Source organism: Astatotilapia calliptera, chromosome 19 (assembly GCF_964374335.1).
Source record: "Astatotilapia calliptera chromosome 19, fAstCal68.1, whole genome shotgun sequence".
NCBI lineage: Eukaryota > Metazoa > Chordata > Actinopteri > Cichliformes > Cichlidae > Astatotilapia > Astatotilapia calliptera.
In genome coordinates, this window is record NC_137440.1 from 26043736 (window position 1) to 26066361 (window position 22626).

Genomic DNA, 22626 nt, shown 5'->3' on the forward strand with positions numbered 1-22626 from the left:
CAGACACAAATCCTCCAGTGTTGTTGTCGAGAAAAGTTCAGGTCTGTAGTGCAGGTGTGAAAATGGCTCCTGAAAGGCTGAAAGAGGGTAGTTTTGGCTGTGCGTGTAGTCTTTGTAGCAGAGGCGTGATATCCAACAAAGCTGAGGTCATGCTTTTTGAAAGCTCATGGAAACTGCTTATTGCTTATGAAGGGTTTCTCTGAGGTAAATAAAATGTAAATTTTTCTGTTTTTTATGTGTCTGTATATAGACTCACAAGGTTTTCTCTCTCTTTTTTTTTTTTTTTATTTTATTTTTTTTTCCTCTCTCTCTTTCTGCAGTATAACTTTGTGGGGAGAATCCTTGGCCCGCGGGGACTCACAGCCAAACAGTTGGAAGCAGAAACGGGATGCAAAATCATGGTGCGAGGAAAAAGCTCCATGAGAGACAAAAAGAAGGTAAGATCATCAGTGGCAGTGTGCCTGGTATATACAAGAGGAAAACTCATATTTTTTTTAATTTTCACACAATATTGCGAAAGTTTCTGGGCCAGTGGTCACACAAAAAGCTTCCCTCTGGTCTTGAAGAAACATGAAGCAGACACATGCTTAGCTAATGCCCAGTGGCTGCATCCTGATATCTGATAGTGCTGTTTGCAAAACGCTGCGCAGTGGAAAGTATTGAAGCCAGTAGTAAACCAGTCGGCCAAGGCCAGGAGCAGCCACTATTTCTGGATATACCGAGCTGACTTTGGAGACATATAAGGTCTCTACATATCCACAAAGGACTGAAGTTATGCAAAACAATGCCACCTTTTGCATTATTTTATTTACAAACTGTGCTCTTTAGGTAAATAAAATGAAATGATGTGAAACATTTTGAGCCCACAGTCATAAAAGACCTGGAGTATTGATGTTGTCTCTCTGTGCGAGTGACATGGACACGATTACTCCAATGAGACGACGTAGGATTTTCAAATTGATATACCATAGGTGTGTGTCCTAAAAATCTCAGACGCGGTCAAAGTCAGACGCCAAGTTTGCTGAAATTCCTATCATAACACAATCCCAAAGTATGGCTGACAACAAGACAACAGCAACAAAAATGCACCCTGAAGTAAGATTTCGAGTCTGTCAGATCAGGTTTAGTGATGCCCTTAAAATAAGAATACTTTATTAATCCCTGAGGAAATTGTGTGGAAGTTAATATAAGGACAAATTGACAGTTTTAAGATGTGTTGTTTCAATTAACTGCAAATTTTGCCCATCTGCCTCAAAGCCTCCTATAAAGGCTGCTTTTGACTGTATTTAATTAACTCATTATTTATATCTCATTTTTAAATTTTCCTTTTCTTTGTGCTCCCAATTGCTCATCATCATATCGGTGACTCTTTAGGTACACCTTGCTAGTACCAGATCAAGCCCGCTTTTGCTTCAGTAACAAGGCACTTTTACCCAGAGAACTGCCTCTCACTTTGTATTTTGTCTTTTTCTGACCAATTTCTGTAAACACTAGAGATTGCTATGTGGGGAAATTCCACAGATCAACAGTAGATCAACAGTTTCTGAAATACTCACACCAGCCTGTCTTGACAACAACAAACATTCCATTTTCAAAGTCACTTAAATCACCTTTCTTCCCCATTCTGGTGCTCAGTTTGAACTTCACCATGTTGTCTTGACCCAACTAAATATTTTGAGCTGCTGCCATGCGATTGGCTGGTTAGATATTTGGCTTAACAAGCAGTTATACAGGTGTACTTAAAAAAGTGACCAGTGCATTGACACAGTGTGATGAAAGCAGCTGTAATTTAACAGTTGCAGAAATGTCTTTTGTCCATGTCCAAATACTTACCTTTCTCCTACATAAAAAAAAAAAAAAAAAAAGTCCAACAGTTACAGAATAGTCCAATAGATCATACAGATTCCAGCTGAGTCATATGTTAGAGGATCCAGTTTGCTGCAGGCCCAGTGTTTTTGCTCCACTTTCTTTTTTCCCCCCTCTTTTTTTATGGCTTCTTTCATTCGTATTTTAATTTCTATCTTTCCTTCTCATTTCCATTTGAGTAAGTTCATTATCACAGAACAAGATGGAGATGCTCAGCTGCGGCGTCTTCTTTGGAATTAGATCCCGAAGTTGTTTAATGGGACCAAGCATGCTCACACATGTACCAACCCACACATCCTTTTGTTTTAGCTCATTACGTGAATCCATGATTGCCTCCCTTATTTCTTACTGTGTTAAAAGTTAATGACGTGTGCCAGTTTGTTTTGTGTGTGTGTGATGCTGTGATGGGACCTGTCAAGGCAAATATTACACACATAAGCAAGCAGGATCATTTCTCCACTTGATATTTAGAAATTAAATGATCTCATGTTCAAAATGCTTCATAAATGGTCCTGAATACTGTGTATACATAGAAAATCTAAGTAAATGAGGAAAAGGTTTTGTTTCCTCCTCCAAATCCATTATAGTTATTTATTTTTTTTTTTTTAATTTCATTTCTCTCTTTTCCCCCCCTAGTATTGTGCTATGATTTTAACGTACACCCATGTAGGGCTACAAAAAAAATCATTATTTGAGAGGATTACTTATCGAGACTAAAAACATTGTACATTTGTGGAATTTAAAAATGTTTAAATTTAAATTAAATTTAATTAAACTGAACAACAAATAAGTGAATGGAAAAGAAATTAGGTGGTAGGGTTACAGGGTTGTTTTGATGGAAGTTGAGCTCACTAGTCTCCACTTCAGGAGTTTGCTGGTATAGTTTCACCTTTGTTGGGGAAAAGGCATTTGCTGGACTCATAAAAAGAGACAAAACCAGAACACCATTACAAAATTGATTGCAGCACAATAATTCCCTATTTCGATTATCTTTCTTTAAACAAAATTATAACTGAAGATTTAATTACATTAATCACTCAACACTCCACTAATGTTGTTTTTTTCCCCCCATTAATGTTGCGTTACAGTGCGTAATGAGGAAAACGCCTAATAATGTGACTGTTTTTGGATCCATAAATCATAATAGATACTATGAGATTTGTTTACAGGACCCCAAAAGCTTTGAAGCGTCTCATGGCTGTGGCTCAGCTACAAATAAAGCTGCGTGAGGAGCTCCCAGTCACTGCATTCTCAACCTCAGTATTTTCAGCTTGATGCCCCGTGGCAGAAGAGGATGCCACGGCAGCAGCTTAGCCAGTGTGTTTATTCAGGATCCATTAGCAGCAGCATTTTTATGCTCTCAATAATTCAGCTGGTTACTCCCTCTTGGGTCGCACTGCCTGACAGGGAGTCAGTTCACTGGAGCTATGGAATGGGAAAGAGAAGTAAAGAACAATAGTGAGAGAAGAAAAGCAGAAAATAAAATAAGAGGGAAAGCAGGTGAAGAGAACAATAGGGTAGACTGATGGATGACGAGTGATGGAGATTTTTGTAATCCTGAACATCTAATCACACCAGATTATAATTATTTGTTGTATGTTTATGTACCAACACATATCATGTTTTGTTTTAGGCTGCCTGACACAAATTTACGTTGCATTGCAGTCTTCTTTTGTTTGCTGTAGTATTTTGTGTGCAAATTAAAAACTGTAGTCATTTAATTGTTTCCAAGCACAGTATTTAAGCATAGTTAACAAATGTCTTTTGTCTAATGGTGCAGCATTGGGTTATTTAGAATAGAATATCTGAAGTAGAAATTGAAACATGTTGGACAAGATGGAAAAATAAAGTGATTTTCATGAATTTTCCCTAGAACAGCTGCATTTCTTGCCCCTAAGTAATAATCGAGTGCAAAGCGTTCTTTCTTAAATGTTAATTTTTTTAACATAAGAAAAAAAAAACATTAGAGAAAAATCTGTTTTGTGCCTCTGACCGAGTCACCATCGACATTTCCTCAGGACTGAGGCAAGATATTTCTGTAATGACACACTCTTTGTCAAATGAGTTGCAGCACGGCCTGTGATGTAACGATTGCAGGCCTGCACACCGTAGTGTTGACGCTAAAATGATGTTGGGCAGCTATAATGGACAGAGCCCAGCAGAAGTATTTTTATCATTTATGGTTTGGCATGGTAGGCAAATACAGAATATGAAAATAGTGAACTTACTACAAATGTCTGTGTGTATGTGCAGGCATCTGAAATCCAGCTTAGGCTGAGACAGGGGAGTCTAACACATGAAAATAACTTGTGAGGTCTCTATAAGAGTGACTGGTACACGTAGATTTTTGCAACATCTCTTAATAGAGAAGTATGGTTGGAAAGATGAAAGATTTTCTGACACATTTGAGTAATTATTTTTCTGACAGCTAAAAAGGACTCTCTTTGCAGCCATATTCCAATCAGATTTTCACCTGACGTGGCAGCTTTGGTCTCTGTTTTCCACTCCCGCAGTCGCGCTTAATGCAAAACAGCAGCAAGAACAACTGCAATTAAATTACAGGTACGCTGTATCGACCGCTGCACAGGCAGAAAAGGGATTTCCCTTCCCTTTTGCAAAACCAATTCCCTAATTCTATTTTGGCTGCTACATGGTGAAATTACGTAGATGGCTGTTTTATTTAGAGTCGCACTAAATGTCCTTTCAGACTTGCACTTGAAAAATGTTCTCTATCAAGTGAATTTGCTTTGATTTGTATTTTTTGCTGATTGTCCCAAAACATAATGGCTAAAACTGTGCTATCAGCATGGTCACTGATGGAATAGAATCGGACTCCAATTTGAGCCATCAGCTTGTGCCAGCCCATAGACAGAGTCACACTACAGCTCCTGCATTTATTGCTTAAGAGTTAATATGTGACATTGGCAGTCAATACACTGAATTCCATTAGCCTGCTGGCTCTGCAGCAGACCTACTTGTTTTGTTTACATTTTAATTTATTTTTTTAGCTCCTCATCTTTGGATGCACTTCGATAGAGCCACAATAGCTTCTTTGTACTTAAGTCTTCAGAGTCCAGGTGTTACTTTAGTTGCCTTGGAGTTTTTCCTCTGCAAATAGCTTTAGGGGGTTAAAAGGTGACTGTCATAGAAAAGGACTAAGGCAGATATTTAGTGTTGTACATTTCTAAATTATATATAAAATCCAATTTAATTTGTGAACATTAATATTTGATTGTGGAAGAAGCACAGGCTGCCAGGCTGATTACACACCAGAAAAGCTGGTAGACATCGGGGCTGCGCCTTGGTTAACTTGGCACCATCCAACCGCAAAAGGGCACACTGTGAGAATAGCAGAGTATACATGCAGGTATTACGGCTTCATGCTTTCAGTGCACAGATGCTGGTGCATGGAGAGAGAAAGCAGTGAATAATTTAGTCTACCATAATTAGTTAATATTAATGGCTGGTTATTAGCAATGTTTACCTTAAGCTGAACAACTTAAGGGAAACAATGTCGAGTCAAAATATCTGCCTGGTTCTTTTCTCTCATTTTATATTTATAGCTCTAACTCTTTCAAGCTGTTTTTATGTTTTTGAATTTATACTTAATCACTGTAATGACCAACTGTTAACAATAGTTTAGTAACATTAGTTTAGTTGTTGTAGCTAATGGATAAAATACACCCTAAAAACAATATGTCCCATTGCTTAGAGCCTGTGGGGTCACTTGAGGCCTGGTTTGCAATACACTGACTGAAGCCGAATACCTAATGGACACAAAGTGTCGCACAAAGTCACTTTGACTTTAAAATGAAATCAACATCCATATGGTATTGATGGCTGAGAGAATGATTTGTACTCCCTGCAATCTGAAAAGCCTTATTTGTAACGGAGTTGTGTTGCAGGCTGTTTTTGGTCTGTTTTGAGCACCCTTAATGTGATTGGCATTGAGCAGAGGGTGCAGCTACACTTGCCGTATTACCCAGTAATTCATGTCTTTGTTTCCTCTGTGATAGGTGGCTATGTCCTTTAGCCACAAAGATTTAAAGGTGACCTGTTTAGTAATGTCATGTTCAATCTGTCATTTTTGATCTTGTTTATTGATAAGTTGAGTTTTTTAACCACTGTCATCTACATTTTGGGGGTGGATATGTTGGTTTTCTGTGTTTATTCTGTAATCTGGCTCATTTTCATTTAATATGTAGTTATATCTTTTCCCCTCAGTGCTTACTGTTCTTCTCCAGCATTGCTTATCTTCTCTTGTCCTTCCATGTCCTTGCAGCTCTCTGCTGCACCTGTTTGGCCTGCTTGCATTCAGCCTCAGTTGTTCTGACCTTAGTTGGGAAATCCTTTAGGATCAAAAGCAAATGGGCCATTCAGAGTAGCAAAGGCAGAGTTGAAACAGTAGCTAGACTGTCAAATACCAACAAAATAACAATAAAATTGTGGCGCCGCATGGCCAAAGATCCTTTTGAGTGTACCTGACTGTAAAGAATAACTACTCAGATCATGAAATAAGTTTAAAAAGCCTACGTTGAATCACGATTTTTAGGACAACCAAAAAAGGGATCGTCAAAAATATCAGTGCTATATTTTTGTAACCTTTTAACATGTGGTGAGAATTGAGGTCTTAAGTTTTCTGAGAGGTGTGAAATGCAACGGGCTAACAGGTGCTGCACAGACGTTGGAAGTCGGGCAACATAGCTGACTAGCAGCCTTTCCCCTTGATCCTGTTCTTAGATGGTGTTTATAGATGCAATCCCCATGCTATTTTTTTCATGCTACGTGCTTTGCCAAAATCCATTGCCCTCCGGTACGTGGTTATTGCAGTGGCATTTGATGTTGGCCAGCATGGACATTGTCTTCAAAGGCCTTCCCAATATTCCTGGTAGGTCTCCTCTTACCTCCCCCTCCAGCCTTCCTCCTGTTTGTCATGCTGTCACATTCTCTCAGAGGCACACAGTGACCTTGTTCTCAGGCAGTCATGCTGGTGTGAGATGTGTGGGTGTACGCATCGCCCCCACCCCCCGATATATTTGGATAAAATCCTTACCAAATCTGAATCTGTCCGAGCTTTGGTGGTCACACTTTGCACACATATGTGCACGAGCATGTGACCGACTAATCTTTTTTTGGTTCCAACTTGAGCAGGAGTCTGTCAGTGTAAATACTTTTACGTGTCAGCCATGTGTTTTCATACTGTGTCCTGCATACAGTGGCAGCCCTTGTGGCCTTTCTGTCTTGTCCCCTCCAGAAAGTGCTGAGTCACGTTCCAGTCCCCATGTCCCCTAATAGGCCATAAGCAAACAGCCATGGTGAAATAATGGCCTGACTGCTGAAAACTAGCCCCCCAACAACCCTCCCACCCACACCCATGTGTGGAAAAGGGGAAAACGAGAGTGGAATATTGAACTTTCGTGTGTGTGTGTGTGTGTGTGTGTGTGTGTGTGTGTGTGTGTGTGTGTGTGTTGTAAAGAGCAGTGCCATGGCAACAGCTCTCTGTGGAGTAGAAAGCAGGTGGGTGGCACTCAGCTCAAGCTCTTAGTACTGTGCGTGCGTGCGTGCTCCACCTCACTTTGAGGTGCTCGTTGAGTATATTGAAATCATGTCAGGTGGACCCCATGCAGAGCACTGCAATGCATTGTTTGTAATTAGACATCCTTGCAGCAGTTCGCCTACTACTCAGAAATGAGCCGTGATCTGGAGTTGAGGTGGTTTGTATGGGCGGGAGTAAACGATACAGTATTTATGAACAACAGCAGGAGAGTATGCAGCTGACTCCTCAAGACTCTGACCTCCTTTGGAAAAACATTTCTGATTTTACAATGCAGTCAGATTCATTTTCACTTTACACGTTTTGTCTTCACGAACTGAAACATTTGAGCATTATTATCCCTTTTTCCCCTTTTTGGTGCTATAATGTGGTGTCACACATCAAAATCTGAGGTTGTATCTTTTACAGACAACCTAGACCTCAACTCCTCACCTCAAGGGGAAGTAGTCTGCTTTCAAACCACTGGCTTTCATGGTTGTACGCTGACATGCGATCCAACCTCAAAAGCTTTTTAGAGCGCTCTCAGTGTCTGCTCGCTAGATTTACTGTCAGCCGGGCAACAAGAAGAGGGAGGAAAGTAGCTATGCTAAATTGAAAATTGATCCCATTTTTTATTTTTTTGCTGCAAATGTAGGATTTTTTTTGTCTGTACATATATCCCATTTTACCTTTTTCACACGACTTGGGTATGACTGGGCTTTTCATGGAGGCAACTGAAAACATAAAGCTTCTCTAAACTTCAGTCTGCCAAATTTCAATTTTGAGCCTGCTTCCTATTTAACTGTGTTGAAAGGCTATCTAGCAGTGATGGTGGTTTTGAATACAACCCATTTTTTCCTTTTAGATGCTGCTATTGCTAGTTTGGGACCCTGAGAGTACTGTGCTGCTGCCTTTGTAGGAAGGAAAACGACTCCTTCATCGAACCTTTGTTGCCCTTACAGTGTATGTCAAAATGTGTCAGAGGCAGATGCACACTCATGTACTTTCACATACTCTGAGCCCTAGCTATGTTATAATTTTATTCCAACAAGTGAAGTTGCTGCGGTTTAAAAAATAAAATAAAATAAAAATATCCCCATCCATCTCTCTCTGATCCATCCATCTTTCACTGATATTAATTGCTGCAGGGCTAGCTGTCATCTTTGTCTCTGCGAAGCGAGGGATCTATTAAAGAAGGGTGTCCTTTCAAAGTTAAAGCTAAATAGCTGACTAAAGGGCCGGCCCTGTCATCCCGCCTCTCTTCACAGGGCCCCGTCGTCCTCTGTGTATGCCTGCCTCTCGCCTCCACTTTCTCTGATATGCCGTGTTACTGCACTGGTACTCTAACACACCCACACTGTCACATTCACTCAACGTCTCTCTCGCTCTTCCTATTTCTCTGTCCAGGAGGAGCAGAACAGAGGAAAGCCAAACTGGGAACACCTAAATGAAGACCTTCATGTCCTCATCACAGTGGAAGACACACAGGCTAGAGCAGAGATCAAGATGAGGAGAGCAGTGGAGGAGGTCAAGAAGCTCCTTGTACCTGCAGTAAGTACATACTGTCCACAAGTTTATACGTACACATTTTGTACTCTGCCTCTTGCCGGTCGGATGGATGTATGGATGGATGCAATGGTAGCAGCTTGAGGTTTAATGAGAGATTTAATGTTCTCCATTTGAGTTTCCCAGAAGATGAAGGACTTATATTGACTCTAAATTTATGGTCCTATGAGAAGCTTTTGGTCAAAACAACAAGATTACCGACCTACATATGGCATACTACCTCTATCCCGCTGTTAGCATCCTGTTTACTTCCATATATAGTTGAGGAGAACAGGTTGGCTGTACCTCCAGCGGAGTGGAAAAACATAGCTAGCTGTACACACCTCCTGTGACTGCCACATTTCATCTCCGCTTCCCCTCTGCCAAGACTTCCTCTTACATGGTGCCACTGGTGATAGCTGCTGGTAGTGCTTTTGGCATGCAATGCATATTTTTGCTTTTAGCTGTGGTGACCAGGTGGGCAGGGCAGCTGAAGGCACAGGTTTACCAGCAGGTGGCAATGCACAGGGTTGGAGGTCTGTGGAAATGGGGCCAACCAATATCAGCCTTACAAGGTTAAACAAAGTGTTACTTGCATTTGTAACCTTGTTAATCCGCTGTCCTTCATGCATTCTATCGTGCTAATGCATAATTATTCCTACATGTGTGCTTCACATTAAGATTCTTTCGCCCGGGGAGGGACATACGCAACAAGGACAGCGTTTGTCCCAGTTGTAACTGTATTACAATTACAAGCATGTAATGTTTGAGTGTCAGAGTTATGATGCCTTCGATACCCCAAGAAAGTCAACATTTGTGGAAATGAGCTCAATAGTGGGAAAAAATTTGATCTGAACACATCAATATAGGGGTTATAAGATTACAGGGATATTCAGATGCACACCAGTAAGAGCTGTATGTTAATCAATCTGTCAAAAAGTAGCTGAACAAACTTCTCTTCAGACTTATAAAATGGAAACCTGAATCCCAAGAGTTAAGTTGAAGTCACCTATTTAGCTCTAAGACCAACATGTTTGAAACTTTATATAGAAATTATCATGGGAAAGGCTCTCTGAATCCTGGTGTTGTATTAGGAAAAACAAGCATAGACTATAAATTGCTATATTTTAATTCAAATGTTTACATGTGTCAGCTCAGGGTTATTAGTTATTTTATTGGGTCTGCCACATCAGGAAAGTAATTGTTAAAACAAATGGGGTTTACCTCTTTACCCCTTGAAGCTCCTTGAGTGCTTTCTCTCATATTTCTGGTCTGCTTATAGAACAAAATGACTGGGTGTGCATCAGAAGTTAGTGAGGGTAGTCTCTGCCTATGCAGCTACTGTATGCTTGAAAAGACCTGGAAACCATCCTAATGGTCGTCAAACCACATTTTTATTGATATATACTGAGGTGTCAAAACTCATAATGGGGGAGACTGTAAAATGTTGTTTTATAGTGTAAAGAGTTAAAACAAATCCTTGTCATTGCATCATTCTAGGGCCCTGAACGGTATCTTTTCGTTTAGACCAGTTTAGAGTAGGGCTGCTCAATTAATCGAATTTTAATCATGATTACGATCTGGGCTTTCAACGATCATTAAAAATGACTGAGCCGATTATTAGCCCCTCCCTCATTTATCCGTGACACCTTAAACGCCGGTCTGTGAAAATATTGTCGGGCATAAACCGGTCGATGGTGCAAAAAAGGTTGGAGACCGCTGACTAAGAGGACCCGAGGGAAGCTCGGAAAGCTAAGCAGAAGTTATTTGGAGAGGAGAGTGACTGCTGTTGGTTGAAAAGAGAGGTAAAAAAAAAACTTCAGTGGTGTTGCACACTATTTTATATTATTTTTTAAAGTCATTATTCAATACGTTGTTATTGTTAACCCTTTAAAGCTGGTCAGAGCAGCACGCTCTGTTTTGTGTAGCTATTTTTAAATCCCTGTAGAACTGGAACCGCGTAAGCTAGCGCAATAATTTGTTTTGCATATGAAACCAGAGGAGTTGTGTTACATCTGATGCCATCAGCTTGTCCTAGGTCACGGTTTCCTTCCACATAAAGCTTTGCAAAAATTGCATAAAAAGCGCTTGCAGGAACAAAAACATAATATTCCAGAAACACGCTTTGCCGATCCGATCAGCTGTTCGTAACACTTCCCACAGTGAAACAGACGTCAGCGCGAACTATCGCATGTCCGCCATTTCCTGCCCGAAACCGGAAGTGACGTCATTTTTGCGGAAAATGTAGTTTTTTACTTGTAGGCCTTAAAAGCCTATACTGGTCATGTTTGACTTTTCTGAATAGTTTCTGGGATGCTTAGAACTCGAATTGCACAGCTGGAAATAGTTTATTTTGATGCACCTGCTGTTTTCTTTGCAAATTTGCATCATAGGATTGTTTTTTTCGTTTTTCCTGCAGTATATAAAAATTGGTGTATCTCCAAAATAAAACTATGAAGACACTCAAAATAAATTTCCTGTTGTTGTAAACTATTTTTTGCAACTTTTTTGTATTTAAAGTTTTGAGGGATAAACCTAAAAAACAAAAAAACAAAAACGATTTTCAATTTTTTTTTTGTAGTTTATTGTACTTTTTTGCAATTAATGTAGTTACTATGGACTTAATGCATACATATTATTAAAATATGGGCTATAACAGTTGTATAGCAACTTGAAATGCTCCCACAAATGGCACTACAACATGTAAAAAAATAATATAAGCTCTGGCGTACTTGGTTCTATGGTAGGTATTAAAGGGTTAAATAAATATCGTCAAATAATCGAGATCTCAATTTCAGTGAAAATAATCGTGATTATCATTTTTGCCATAATCGAGCAGCCCTAGTTTAGAGCTTCACGTCTGCCACAGGAAGCGGCATCATGCATCTCCTGTCTTCTGTGATGTTTCTAACCTGTCTGTCAAAGCGGTATAAGGCCCTTTTGAGACAGCGTGGAAGGCGCTTTAATTCGTGCCATCTTGCCGGAGTATTTCTTGTCTGTATTCGGCTTACTTGTCATTTGTTTAGGCGCTGACTGTTTTGAATACTGAAGTGTTTCACAGCTCCTTAGGGAACTGATATGACTTCACTGATACCACACTTAATTGATTTTTTTTTTTTTTAACCTTATTGGTTGAATTCCCTTATTTTATTGTAGCAACAGTCAGTCAAAACTTAAAATGGATGCAGTGAGGGGGGGAAAAAATGTTGTTTGAAGTCAAAGAAGAAAAAAATTGCTAAGCTCGCCTGTGTTGTACGGATATACCATGCAGTATTTACCCTTGTAACATGTGTGCTGCCTAGCTGAGAAGCAATAGTGTCTAATGGATTCCTGTTTTAAGCCCAAGTTGTGTAGACAGATGTTTCGGCATATTGCTGGTGTTTCCACCCGTACTTGAAATGATCATTTTAAAGCCATTAAAACTAGCACTCCTATCCTTTTTTCTCTCAAATGAAGCCATGCTTTGCACCGTTTCCTCCTTTTCATCTTGACTCCTTTTTGTTAGAAGTTTCCAACAAAGTAGATTCATGAGTTTAACAACATTGTTTTTGCAAGACTCAACAGTCAGAAAAACACATTGGCATCAATAAAAAGAAAAAAGTAACCCAGGGAACATCCTACTCTGATGGATTGGACAATTTGGAACCGGTTCTCATTTCCTGACTTTAGTTTGGGGACTTGTAATTATGTACAGAGGATATTGAAAGACTTTTATATTCACAGTTGAAGATGAAGGCCATATCTGGAAGCTGCATTATTATAAGTAGAATGAGTCACTGGCACACGTGTCAACACGACACAGCAACACCTTTTAAGATAATGGCAGCTGCTCAATGTTAAAACTAATCCGAATCAAGTGCCATGAAAATAACTTTATCACTTTCCTAGAAATCTCTGTGCATTTTGCACCCTTACAAGTACATTACACACAGTCTTTTAATTTGGTACCTGAACCACTGAGTGGGGTAAAGAGCCGCTCTTTTATTTCTCAAACACAAGAAAGCTTCTTGCTCTTTTGAGACACTAATGAAATCTCTTTGCTCATAAAGTTTCTCTCTTAATTTGAATAAGAGTTTTATGGATCTAATTAATGACCAGATGCAGTTTGCCAAAGGCTATTTTTCCTTCAGGCAAAGCATCTTTGTTCATTTAACCATAATGAAAAGTTATTTCCATTAGTTAGACATTAGATAGATAGTGTTTTTTCTGAACCTATCAAATTTGCATATAAATGTTCTGATTTCTCAGGATCCATGTGTCCTGTTTTTGCTTTGGAATATAATGAAATAAGGGAAGCACATTTTCCTCACATTCATATCTATTAAAAAATGCTAAAGCTTGTTCGGCTAAGACATATTTTTAGTTAATACTCTACTTTATATTGACGCAAGAAATAAACCAAGTTTGACTTTGTTATAGATTTTACTTACCACAGAGGACTCTGACTGGCCCCTGGGTTCAATATAATTGTCTGATGTTCCTAAATACTGGGGCAGTGCATTATCTACCCAATAATTCTTAAGGGCTCTGCATTTCTTTCTTTCTTTTCTTCTGTTATTTCCTGCATCTGAATGCATACGTCTCGTGAGTATGTGTGGGACTGGGTGGCTGTAATGCCCTTTATCATGCTAAACTAAATTGGATTAAAGTATGGACACGCTGAGTATGCACAGTTCTAATGAAGGGCATCTCCTCTACGTTTGGCAGCGTAAAATCGCCTTTATTACATCGCACAGGACACAAAATGAGGTCATGCTTTTTATTCCCTTCCAAGGAAAAGGCTTTACTTGTCATTGACGAGGTCCCTGCTGCAGAAAGGAAGCAAAGAGGGGAGGATGCGGGATAACCAAAGGTTCTTCAAATCTGGCCTTAAATTGAAGTTAAAGGCTTTATAATAATAATAATTTTGCTCTTAAATAATCTCACAATTGACTGAATTGGGATTAAAAGCCAGGATGTCTGGCAGTGAAAATCCTCTCCTCCCACTTGCTTAGCCAACTAAACTCAGTCACGTTCATACTATTTATTTTTTTTAGTAAGAAAATAGTTTGTAGAAGCTTGTTTAACAGTAATGGTTTCGTTTAATTATTCAAAATGAAACTTTTTTCCCTAGGCTAAATAAGTGCATTTAACAGAAACAATATGAGCTTATTTCTCATGTAATTTTCTTAAAAAGCATGACTTGTAAAATCATTCGGCTCATTTGTGGGTTTGTATGATGTATTTACATTTTATCTGTCATTTAGCCAGTGGCTGCTGCATTGCTCATGGTAGTTCTTCATCTTTGCCCCGTGTGTTGCTCTTTCACTCCTTAGTCCTGTGAACTCTTCAACTCTAAATGAACTGGGAGCAGGGGAACGACAGCAAGTTGAGAGGCAAAAGGAAGGGAGGCGGGGGGAGATTGGTGGAAGAGCTTGATTGAGCTACTCTTTCAAGTGTGGATTTACTTCACTGATCCTACGCTAGTGCGCACACACACATGCGCTTGCACAGAAAAATGCGTCCACGTGCGTGTGTTCGCATAGACACCGACAAAAATGCTGCTCTCATCTCTTGAGTCCTTCGTTAAGGCCTCAAACAGAGCAAGCAGCAGAACCCCAATGCACTTTCGGTAACCTCAGCTTGCACAGTTGTATGCATAAACCCTGACTGGCTCATTGCACTTCTCCCCACTATCCTTAGAAGGGCAGGAGAGCAAAGATTATCAGCCTATAGGAAGGCATTATCCTGTGATTGACAGAATATCATGGCCAATTAAGAGAGAGGCAAAAAATCCCCCCCAAAACCCTGATTTTTGTGTATGCCAAGATTATGTAGAATGATGTTGTCATCACAAATAAGAATTGGCTTGCAGCTGACTTGTGTAAACAGACATACGCTTAGGTCCAAATCCATCTGAATTACTTCCACATGTTATTAATGATCTACTGCTTACTTGTACTCACAACCTCAAACAAAGCATCGATGGAAAACGTTTTTTCTGGTGTGTAATGAAGTCTTGGCTTGGCAGCTGCACACACAGGGGGTGCCACAGCAATTTCTTTATAATCCCCATTAAATACAATAACATGACCTCTGTATGAAACATTTAGGCACGCCGCACCTTTGGCCACACCCCTTCTTAATCAGGCCGGTGTAGGTACTTTACTTTTCTTAGGAGCAAGTGCCTGCTGTGATATCACTGATTGAGATGTGGCCTGACTGTTTCACTGCAAGCTGTGTGGCAGACGTGGTCTCCAAATTATTTAGTAGAGATTTACTTTTTAAGGGCCCCGAAAAGCGCTATATAAATGCAATCCATTATTATTATTAATAACTATGTTAGCCAAGAGATGCAGGAGGAAGGAAAAGAGAGCAGCAGTGTTGCCTTTTTTTTTTTTTTAAACTCTGCATAGAGCTCACAGATTTCTGATACAGGAACTGGATGAGCTGTCTTAATGTTTTTGTTCCAGACATAAATGTGGGGTAGCTGTAATTCAGGAGGTAAAGCAGGTCGCCTATGAATTGGCCGTTCGATCGCTTTGCAGTATGACAGCTTCATTTATGGCGTGATCTGTGTTTATGGCTCATCTCACCAGAAATGCTAATTCATATTATAGATATAGCAAAGCAAGAAAAACAAAAATTGGGCTTACCTTCATTTTTAGTAGAGGAGTGAGTTGATATGTCCTGCAATGCACAGGGAATCCTTTCGTGAACCTCCAGTCTAGACACGATTGGCTAGTATGTTTCCTTGTTCGACTTCTGATTGGCTCTTTGGAGACCGGGTGAGACAGCCTGCATCTGTGCCGTTATGGATTTCGCCAATAATCTACTTTTTCAGATTCTTTGAGAGCTATATTTCTGCCTTATAGTGTGTCTGCTCAATCCCCAAAAAAACACTTGGCACTTCACTCTTTCTAACAAAGCAAAATGTTCTGCTGTGTAGTGATAATTGAGCTGCTTACAAAGTTTATACTATTTAGAAAAAGTGAGTCAATTCTGTTTTAAATTTCAGGCATTTTTATGACCGTATCTGGTCTACAGGCTCTCATGTCAGCAGGGTCTACATCTGATTCAGTGCAGTGACAGTAAAGCACTTACTGTAAGGTACCCATAGTATATTAATAGGGGTAGCCGGCTAGCTTTGATTCCTTTGACATTCTTACACACATACACATTGAACATCCAAAAAGCAGGCAGGGTTGTGTTTGAAAGGAGAACAGCAAACAGAGAAAGAAAGAGCTGGTTGGTGCAGGGGCACGTTGGCCCTGGGGAGCCGAGTGCATGCCTCTCTGAATGAAACTGTCATCGCAGAGAACAAAGTGAGCATGGTAGCTGCCTGAGCAGCCCATGGCCTTGAGCACTACTCTCCATTTGTGGGATGGTGGAAACCCAGTCCTGACTCAGACTTACTGCTCCCTCTTGTGCTACATCTCTCTTACTTTCCACTCCATCCTACTGTTGTTGTTTTTTTGTGTTTTTTTAACTTTAGAAGTTCTCGTACACATAATGCAAAATAAGACATTGTTTTCAGTCCACTTTTCTCTCTTCAATTTTATAAATGCCTGAACAGCAAGCAGCAAAGTGAGAGCCCAGCTGGTTGTCATTTGGAGTCCCTTCATGCCAACACTAGGGTTCTTTTCCCCCCCAAATCCACTCAACCCCGTTTTTCTTGTTCCTGTCTCTTGCTCTCCTGAGTCTCCTGTCACTCTTCTCTCTTTTCTGTTCTCTCCTGTGGGCCACCTTTGAGAAAGAACATACAGTAGAGGGTGTTTTTGTGAAAGGCAGACAGATGGACCTTAATGGATGCCAAGCTTGGCTATCTGTGGGGTGTTGGGTCTGTACTCACCAGTATGCATCCGGCTTGGCAGAGTGTACAATGGCAGCACCATCAGAACCACTCAGTCTGGAAAGGCACAGAGAGAAGACGGTGCAGAACAAGCGGAGGTAGATTTGCACAGTAAAAGTGTGTTCTAGGCAGCAGTGTGCAGATTTTTGCAATCAATAAACACCTTTTTCTTCCTTTTTCTCTTTCTGGTTCTCACTCTTTCCTCTTTCTCTGTCAGCAGTGTATGACAAATGAGCACAAAACACCATCTGGCTGTGTCCATCCATGTGTGCCTCCCCAATTAATGATGTTTATTCTTTGTTGGGGCTACCTATCACGACCATCCTCTTTTTATTTACTCTTAATCTGCTCCCCTGCCTCACATTCTCAGCCATGCATGATATCGGCTATACCCATGAATAGAAGCTCACATTTCTTCATAATGTGTTTTGGTGATGCATGCACTTAACTGTGCTCAATGAACATGACTTCTAAAGAAAATACTCTGCAACAGGTGCTACGTAGTTGTGTAAAAGTATAACTTCATGATAGAGTTGGGCAGATTGATCCAAATATTGATGGTATCGATACCAATGTTGGTGTTGGTATTGATCAGATAGGATGGATATGTTTTTTAAGTTTAATATTTAGCCAACTAAATTTGCATTGCATAAATTTGCACCTTAATGTATTGTTATTGGTGTTTGCAATACTGGCTCTGTATTTATGTGCAGTATCGCAAATGACTGGTTCATCATTTCTTCATATACTTTTACCTTTGTCTTCTTTAAGCTAGCTGAAAGGTCTGCAGTACAGCTACGGAATGAAAGGGCATCAGACTCACACATCGCATGACGTCATGTCAGTTCTCGTTCCATGTTTGGTTTGTCTGCATTTAAATGCGGTGAATGACAAAAGTAGCTATTATCTCACTATGCCAGGTAGCTCAAGTAGGCTTGCAGACGTTGCTTTCAGGTTGTGGGTATATGGTTTTAGTCAATCTGGCAGCCCTTCCTTCCCTGTAGGCTGTTATTACCTTCATCAGTCTAACGAAAGAGCTGGCTAGGATCATATTAACCTCCTGCTCTCCACCTCCCAGGACATCGCAGCTACAACTGGCTGGACTGCAATATTCAGTGCACCCATTATATAGATATATGTGTGTGGGTGTGGGTGGGTGGGTGAGTGAGTGAATGGTGTGTGGTCCCACCTGCACGTCAATGACGCTTCTCCCACATGAATGTTAATCATCTTTTTAATTGGCTTCCTTGACATGGTGACCCCTGCTAGAGACTGCAAGGCTGCATCACTGTGCTCCTGCTTCAGTGCAATTGTGCTGTTTTCTTGGTTTGGCTGTGTGTATGCATGTGTGTGTCTGCGTGTGTGTGAAGTGGTAGAGAATGTGGCCTGGAGGCACTGAGACCTCTGACTTCTAACCATCCTCTTGTCTTCCACTTTCATCATCATCCATCTTCAGCGCTCACACTCTTTACTCATTTATCCAACCTTTTCTGTGCCCTTGCTAATACATTTGAGACAAGTACCACACAGACTCGTATTGAAACCTTGTAACCAGGAGAGCAGTGAAGAGCAAACACTAAAATAGTGATGTATAAAGCAGCTCTGATTAATGGTCTAGATGTGATAAGTGGGTAATTGAAATGGAACACTTGAACTGTTACCACAGGAAACAGATGTGGATTTTCTGACACTTATGCCAATAATGATTACTAGTGCATGTCATTTAATGGGCTACTTTTTAAGAAGGGACCGTGATCGGCCATGTCAGGTTGAAGCGCTCTTTAATCAAGCGTGCAGACTGACATTTATACATCCCCTCCTCAAAGACTTTCCTTTTAACTTTTTGGATTGGCTGTATAAATCACAAACTTATCCCCAACACCCATTCTTCAGTAATACTTTACACACCAAATCAACAATGAAACACAGCCATCCTCCGTTTGGTGTTAACTTACTACATTTGAAAGCGGGCTCAGACAAGACCTTCGCTAACATTTCAGTACAGCGGGGAAAGCTGGGTATAAAATAAATGACCACACATCTGGAATCTCTGAGCCATTTGTTTTACCCAAACCTTCCTTCTGTGCCTTTCTAAGAGAGAAGAGAAGGAAATATTTCTGTGTTTATTACTTCTGAAATGTGCAGAAAGGGAAGCCATCAATCACCATGAAAGGCCAGCATTGTTGGCATATAAATCTGTTTGCATACGTTTTAATTTCTTTTCTTCTTCTTCTCGTTTTTTTTCCTGAGAAAAAGGTTTCCACTTCTCACCTGTAATTGTGCTGGTCTTGCTGCGCGTACGCTTGATTTTGTAACACTGCTATTTATTGTGTGTTCACAGTTGCACAGTTACATCAATTCATGATTTATAGCGAAAGACATTTCTTTCATTGTCGTTCTCATATTTTACTCCATAAAGTATGAGAACAGAAGTTCTCTTCTGTAGAAGTGATTGAAAGGACAAAGGCTATTCAATACTTTCTTCTATTCCTTTATCTGTTACTTGTTTGGACCCAGTTTTGATCATCTAGTTACACACATTCCTCCATTTTCTATCGCTCTACTATATGTGGTAATCGGTGAGCTTCTGTGTTGTGTGCCAGGTCCCTCCTCTCAGCTCAAATGCTGACCGGAGGGACTCGGTCTGGTCTTTCCCCTTAGGGATCCTCCCCTGCCATCTCTCCCCTCCACATCTCCATCTGCCCATCCCTCGTCATCTCCAGTTCTACCACTCTCCTGGGCGGCAGACAGGTGGTTCTGACCCTAAAGAAACTGTAATCCCGTAGGGAGCAACCTGTCTAATCTTGGCTACCTTCCCCGGCCTTGTCCTTTTCTTCTTTAATTTACTGGCCGTAAAGCTCAAAGGCAGGCAGGCAGACTTCTTCAACCAATTTGAGTTGAACTAAAATTGGCTATTTTCCCCCCTATATGTAGATTAAAATACAGGGAAAAACAGGGAACACTTCAAATAAGATGTGATGAAAATATAGAATAGTCTAACATCACATCATATAGCCAGGCAGCTCACTTATATTGCGTTTTGGTGATCTCGTCTTACATAACAAAGCACATCAACAAGTACAGATAAGGTTGAGAACACGTTAGAGTAACCTTACATAGTCTTGGACTAGTTAATGGTTACATAAATCTGCTGAACAGCTCTGTTCTCATGCTGTGCTCCAACTTTATCCTCACCGGTGTACTGAGACTCACCACTGATAGAAAAGACGAGGGCCTGGAAGGCTTCGGCTTCAAAGCCTAGTTTCATGTTGGACACGAATATTCAGTAGAACTTTGGTTGTACACATAGATATTATTTTTATTATTTTTTTCATTAGAATATTATTTGATTGTTGAACTTTAACTTTATCTCAAGATTTAGCAATTTGGCCTACTCCTCGCTTCTCCACCCACATAAGCTTTTCTTATACATTCACTTTTAATGGCACCTTACGGATAGTTTATGCTATGAATTTAGTGTTGAAAAATACTATAGTTAGTCTGTCAGCGTAATGACCACAAACAGAACATTTTTGCAAAGAGTGAAGTAGCCTGGAATTAAACTGGGACCATATTTTTAAACAGTCTTAGTCTAGTTTGACTGTCGGCTGTCCCCACATCTGGAAAGAAGTTGTCAAACGGTTTTGATAAAATTCCTTGCATGTGTGCACCTACCTAGATGTGCACCTGTAGTAAGCTGCTTGCACGCACTTAGTGACATATGAACAAGGAATAATGGTTTTGTTGCTTTGTATTCCACTTTCCCCACTGTTCCTTCATCGTCAGTCTGCTCACAGAGCCAACCACAGGAAATGTTGAAAACCCAAAGCAAGGAGAAGATTCAGATTACAATAATATTCATGCTGAATGGTGTGTTTCATCTCCTTCCCCACCTCCTGCTTGTTTTATCCCTCTGGCGTTCACCTACTCACGGCTGGGAAGAGTTGTGGAAAGAAGAAAGAAGCGCACTGCCATGCATGTGTGCTGCCATGCAAATTACAAATGAGAGCCAAGTAAATTGGATGTAAAATGAGGATAACTATATTCTTAGACCATCAAATTTCACAGTGGGTAATTGGTCAGTAATTAATTGTCAATATAAACTAGCTGAACAACCGAAGAGGTCTCATTTGTGATGGCTTGTCCTTTGTTGTTGAACCAAACTCGCCACACTTAGCAGCTTCTCTCTCACGCGCTCTCTTGACTTCTTCATTTCTCCTTGAAACCTCATCCTGTTGCTAATCCATCTAGTTCATTTTTTCTGTCTAAGGAGAATTAGGCCTGTTTCTTCTCCTGTCTCATTCATTTAGATTTCAGTCACCCATGATCCCCTGTGAGGGTGCATTCTGTGTACACAGGCACCACTTATGAAATTGCCTGGCCCACTTGTACTGTCCTTTTAATTTCAGTTCACACACATACACGTGCTCTTCGGTCCCCATCCAGGTCCCTCACATCATTGTAAAATAACCTCCTTCCTAATCCACCTGGTTGTGCTCGGCTCCTCCGGGGGGAGTTTCAAGTGTCCTAATACACTGCGCAGAAAGCAAAGGCGGGTAACAAGGCAGGCTGAGCAGCCCGGGCACTTTTAATCTGCCCTGGTCCTCCAGTGGTGAGGAAAGGGACCCTGCAGGCCCCTGGCCAATCTCTCTGCCGCTCTTTGAAGGTCCCTTTAATCCTTTTACAGAGAGGCAAGGAAATGCAGAAGTGTGCACATGGCTGCGAGTCAATTTCAGGGGAGTTGCAGTTAGAACTCTGTCTCCGACAGCTCAGTGCTGATCAAGACTTGTGCACATTGTCTCTTTGCCACTTTGTCTTTTTGTCTCTTGCACACGCCACTTTATACTGTCCACCCACAGTATGTTCTGAACTTCCTCAGGGCCCATACCAGGGCCAAGCTGCAACATCTGTGAAGAGGAAGCACACACACAAACACGCACACACTCGGAGCTTTCATCTCTGCCTCTCCAGCGACAGTGTGTCCCAGTGTTTAGGCAGGAAAATAGGATTGTGTAGAGCTCAGCGCTTTGAAAGCCCAAAGGCTGCCCATCAAATTCAGCTCCTACAGGCTTTGATGCCTCGCTTTGCCAGCCATCGTTCAAGTCATTTCAAACTCCATTCTCTCAGTCCCACCAGCCAGCTCTGGACTGATGGCTTTCTTGCCTCCTCCATGGTCTCTTGAGAATAAATGCTTTCCCTCAGATTTTTGTTTTTTTTAAAAATCTCACTTGGGTTGGTTTGATTTGTTTATCGCAGGGCCCTTCTTTTGTCTTTCTCTTCCACGCTGCTTTTGTTTGTTAGGGGTGATGTTAACTTGTTGGCGATTGCTGACTGGTCGTCCCGTGGTAGAAGTTGAGTTCCGTTGCCTGTTTGGTATTTTTCTTCCAAACAGCTATGTTGAATGTGGTTTTGCATGAGCAGAGGATGCAGTCAACATCTGCAATACTGGCATACTAAATAAAACTAAATATACTTTTCAACAGTGCATTGTAGGAAGTGCTAGGATGCCTCATAGCTCTGTGCTACTTAGTGAATGAAATCATCAGAATCATGGTAAACCCTTTGCTTTCTTGTTGATGTTGGTAATTAAGAGTTATAGCACAATGAGTGAACTGAAACTTGTTCCTTTATTGAGAGTCACAGTTCTAGCTTTCCCAGGTTGCACTGAGCCAGATAACCCAAGGACACCCAAGGAAGTTGTCTTAAAATATAATTGCTGGCCTGCACATGTGCACATCCATCCAAATAGTTCCAGGGTTGAATCCACATCTTGCAGCAGGTACTTGGATCCCTGTTTCGGGAGAAAGCTCCAGTGATCAGCTCTGAGTCAGGATCTCTGAATCTGATGCAA

At 40.7% G+C, this 22626-nt stretch overlaps 1 protein-coding gene across 9 annotated transcripts in view; it reads left to right on the forward strand.

Moving 5' to 3' along the window:
- The window catches only part of qkia (QKI, KH domain containing, RNA binding a), a 78230-nt gene that overhangs the window by 42779 nt on the left and 12825 nt on the right, over nucleotides 1-22626 (forward strand). For all 9 annotated transcript variants that reach the window (XM_080294088.1, XM_080294090.1, XM_080294093.1 and 6 more), the window contains exons 3-4: nucleotides 321-437; nucleotides 8807-8950. In XM_080294088.1, coding sequence (XP_080150214.1) covers nucleotides 321-437; nucleotides 8807-8950 — 261 coding nt within the window. The remainder of the gene's footprint in view (nucleotides 1-320; nucleotides 438-8806; nucleotides 8951-22626) is intronic.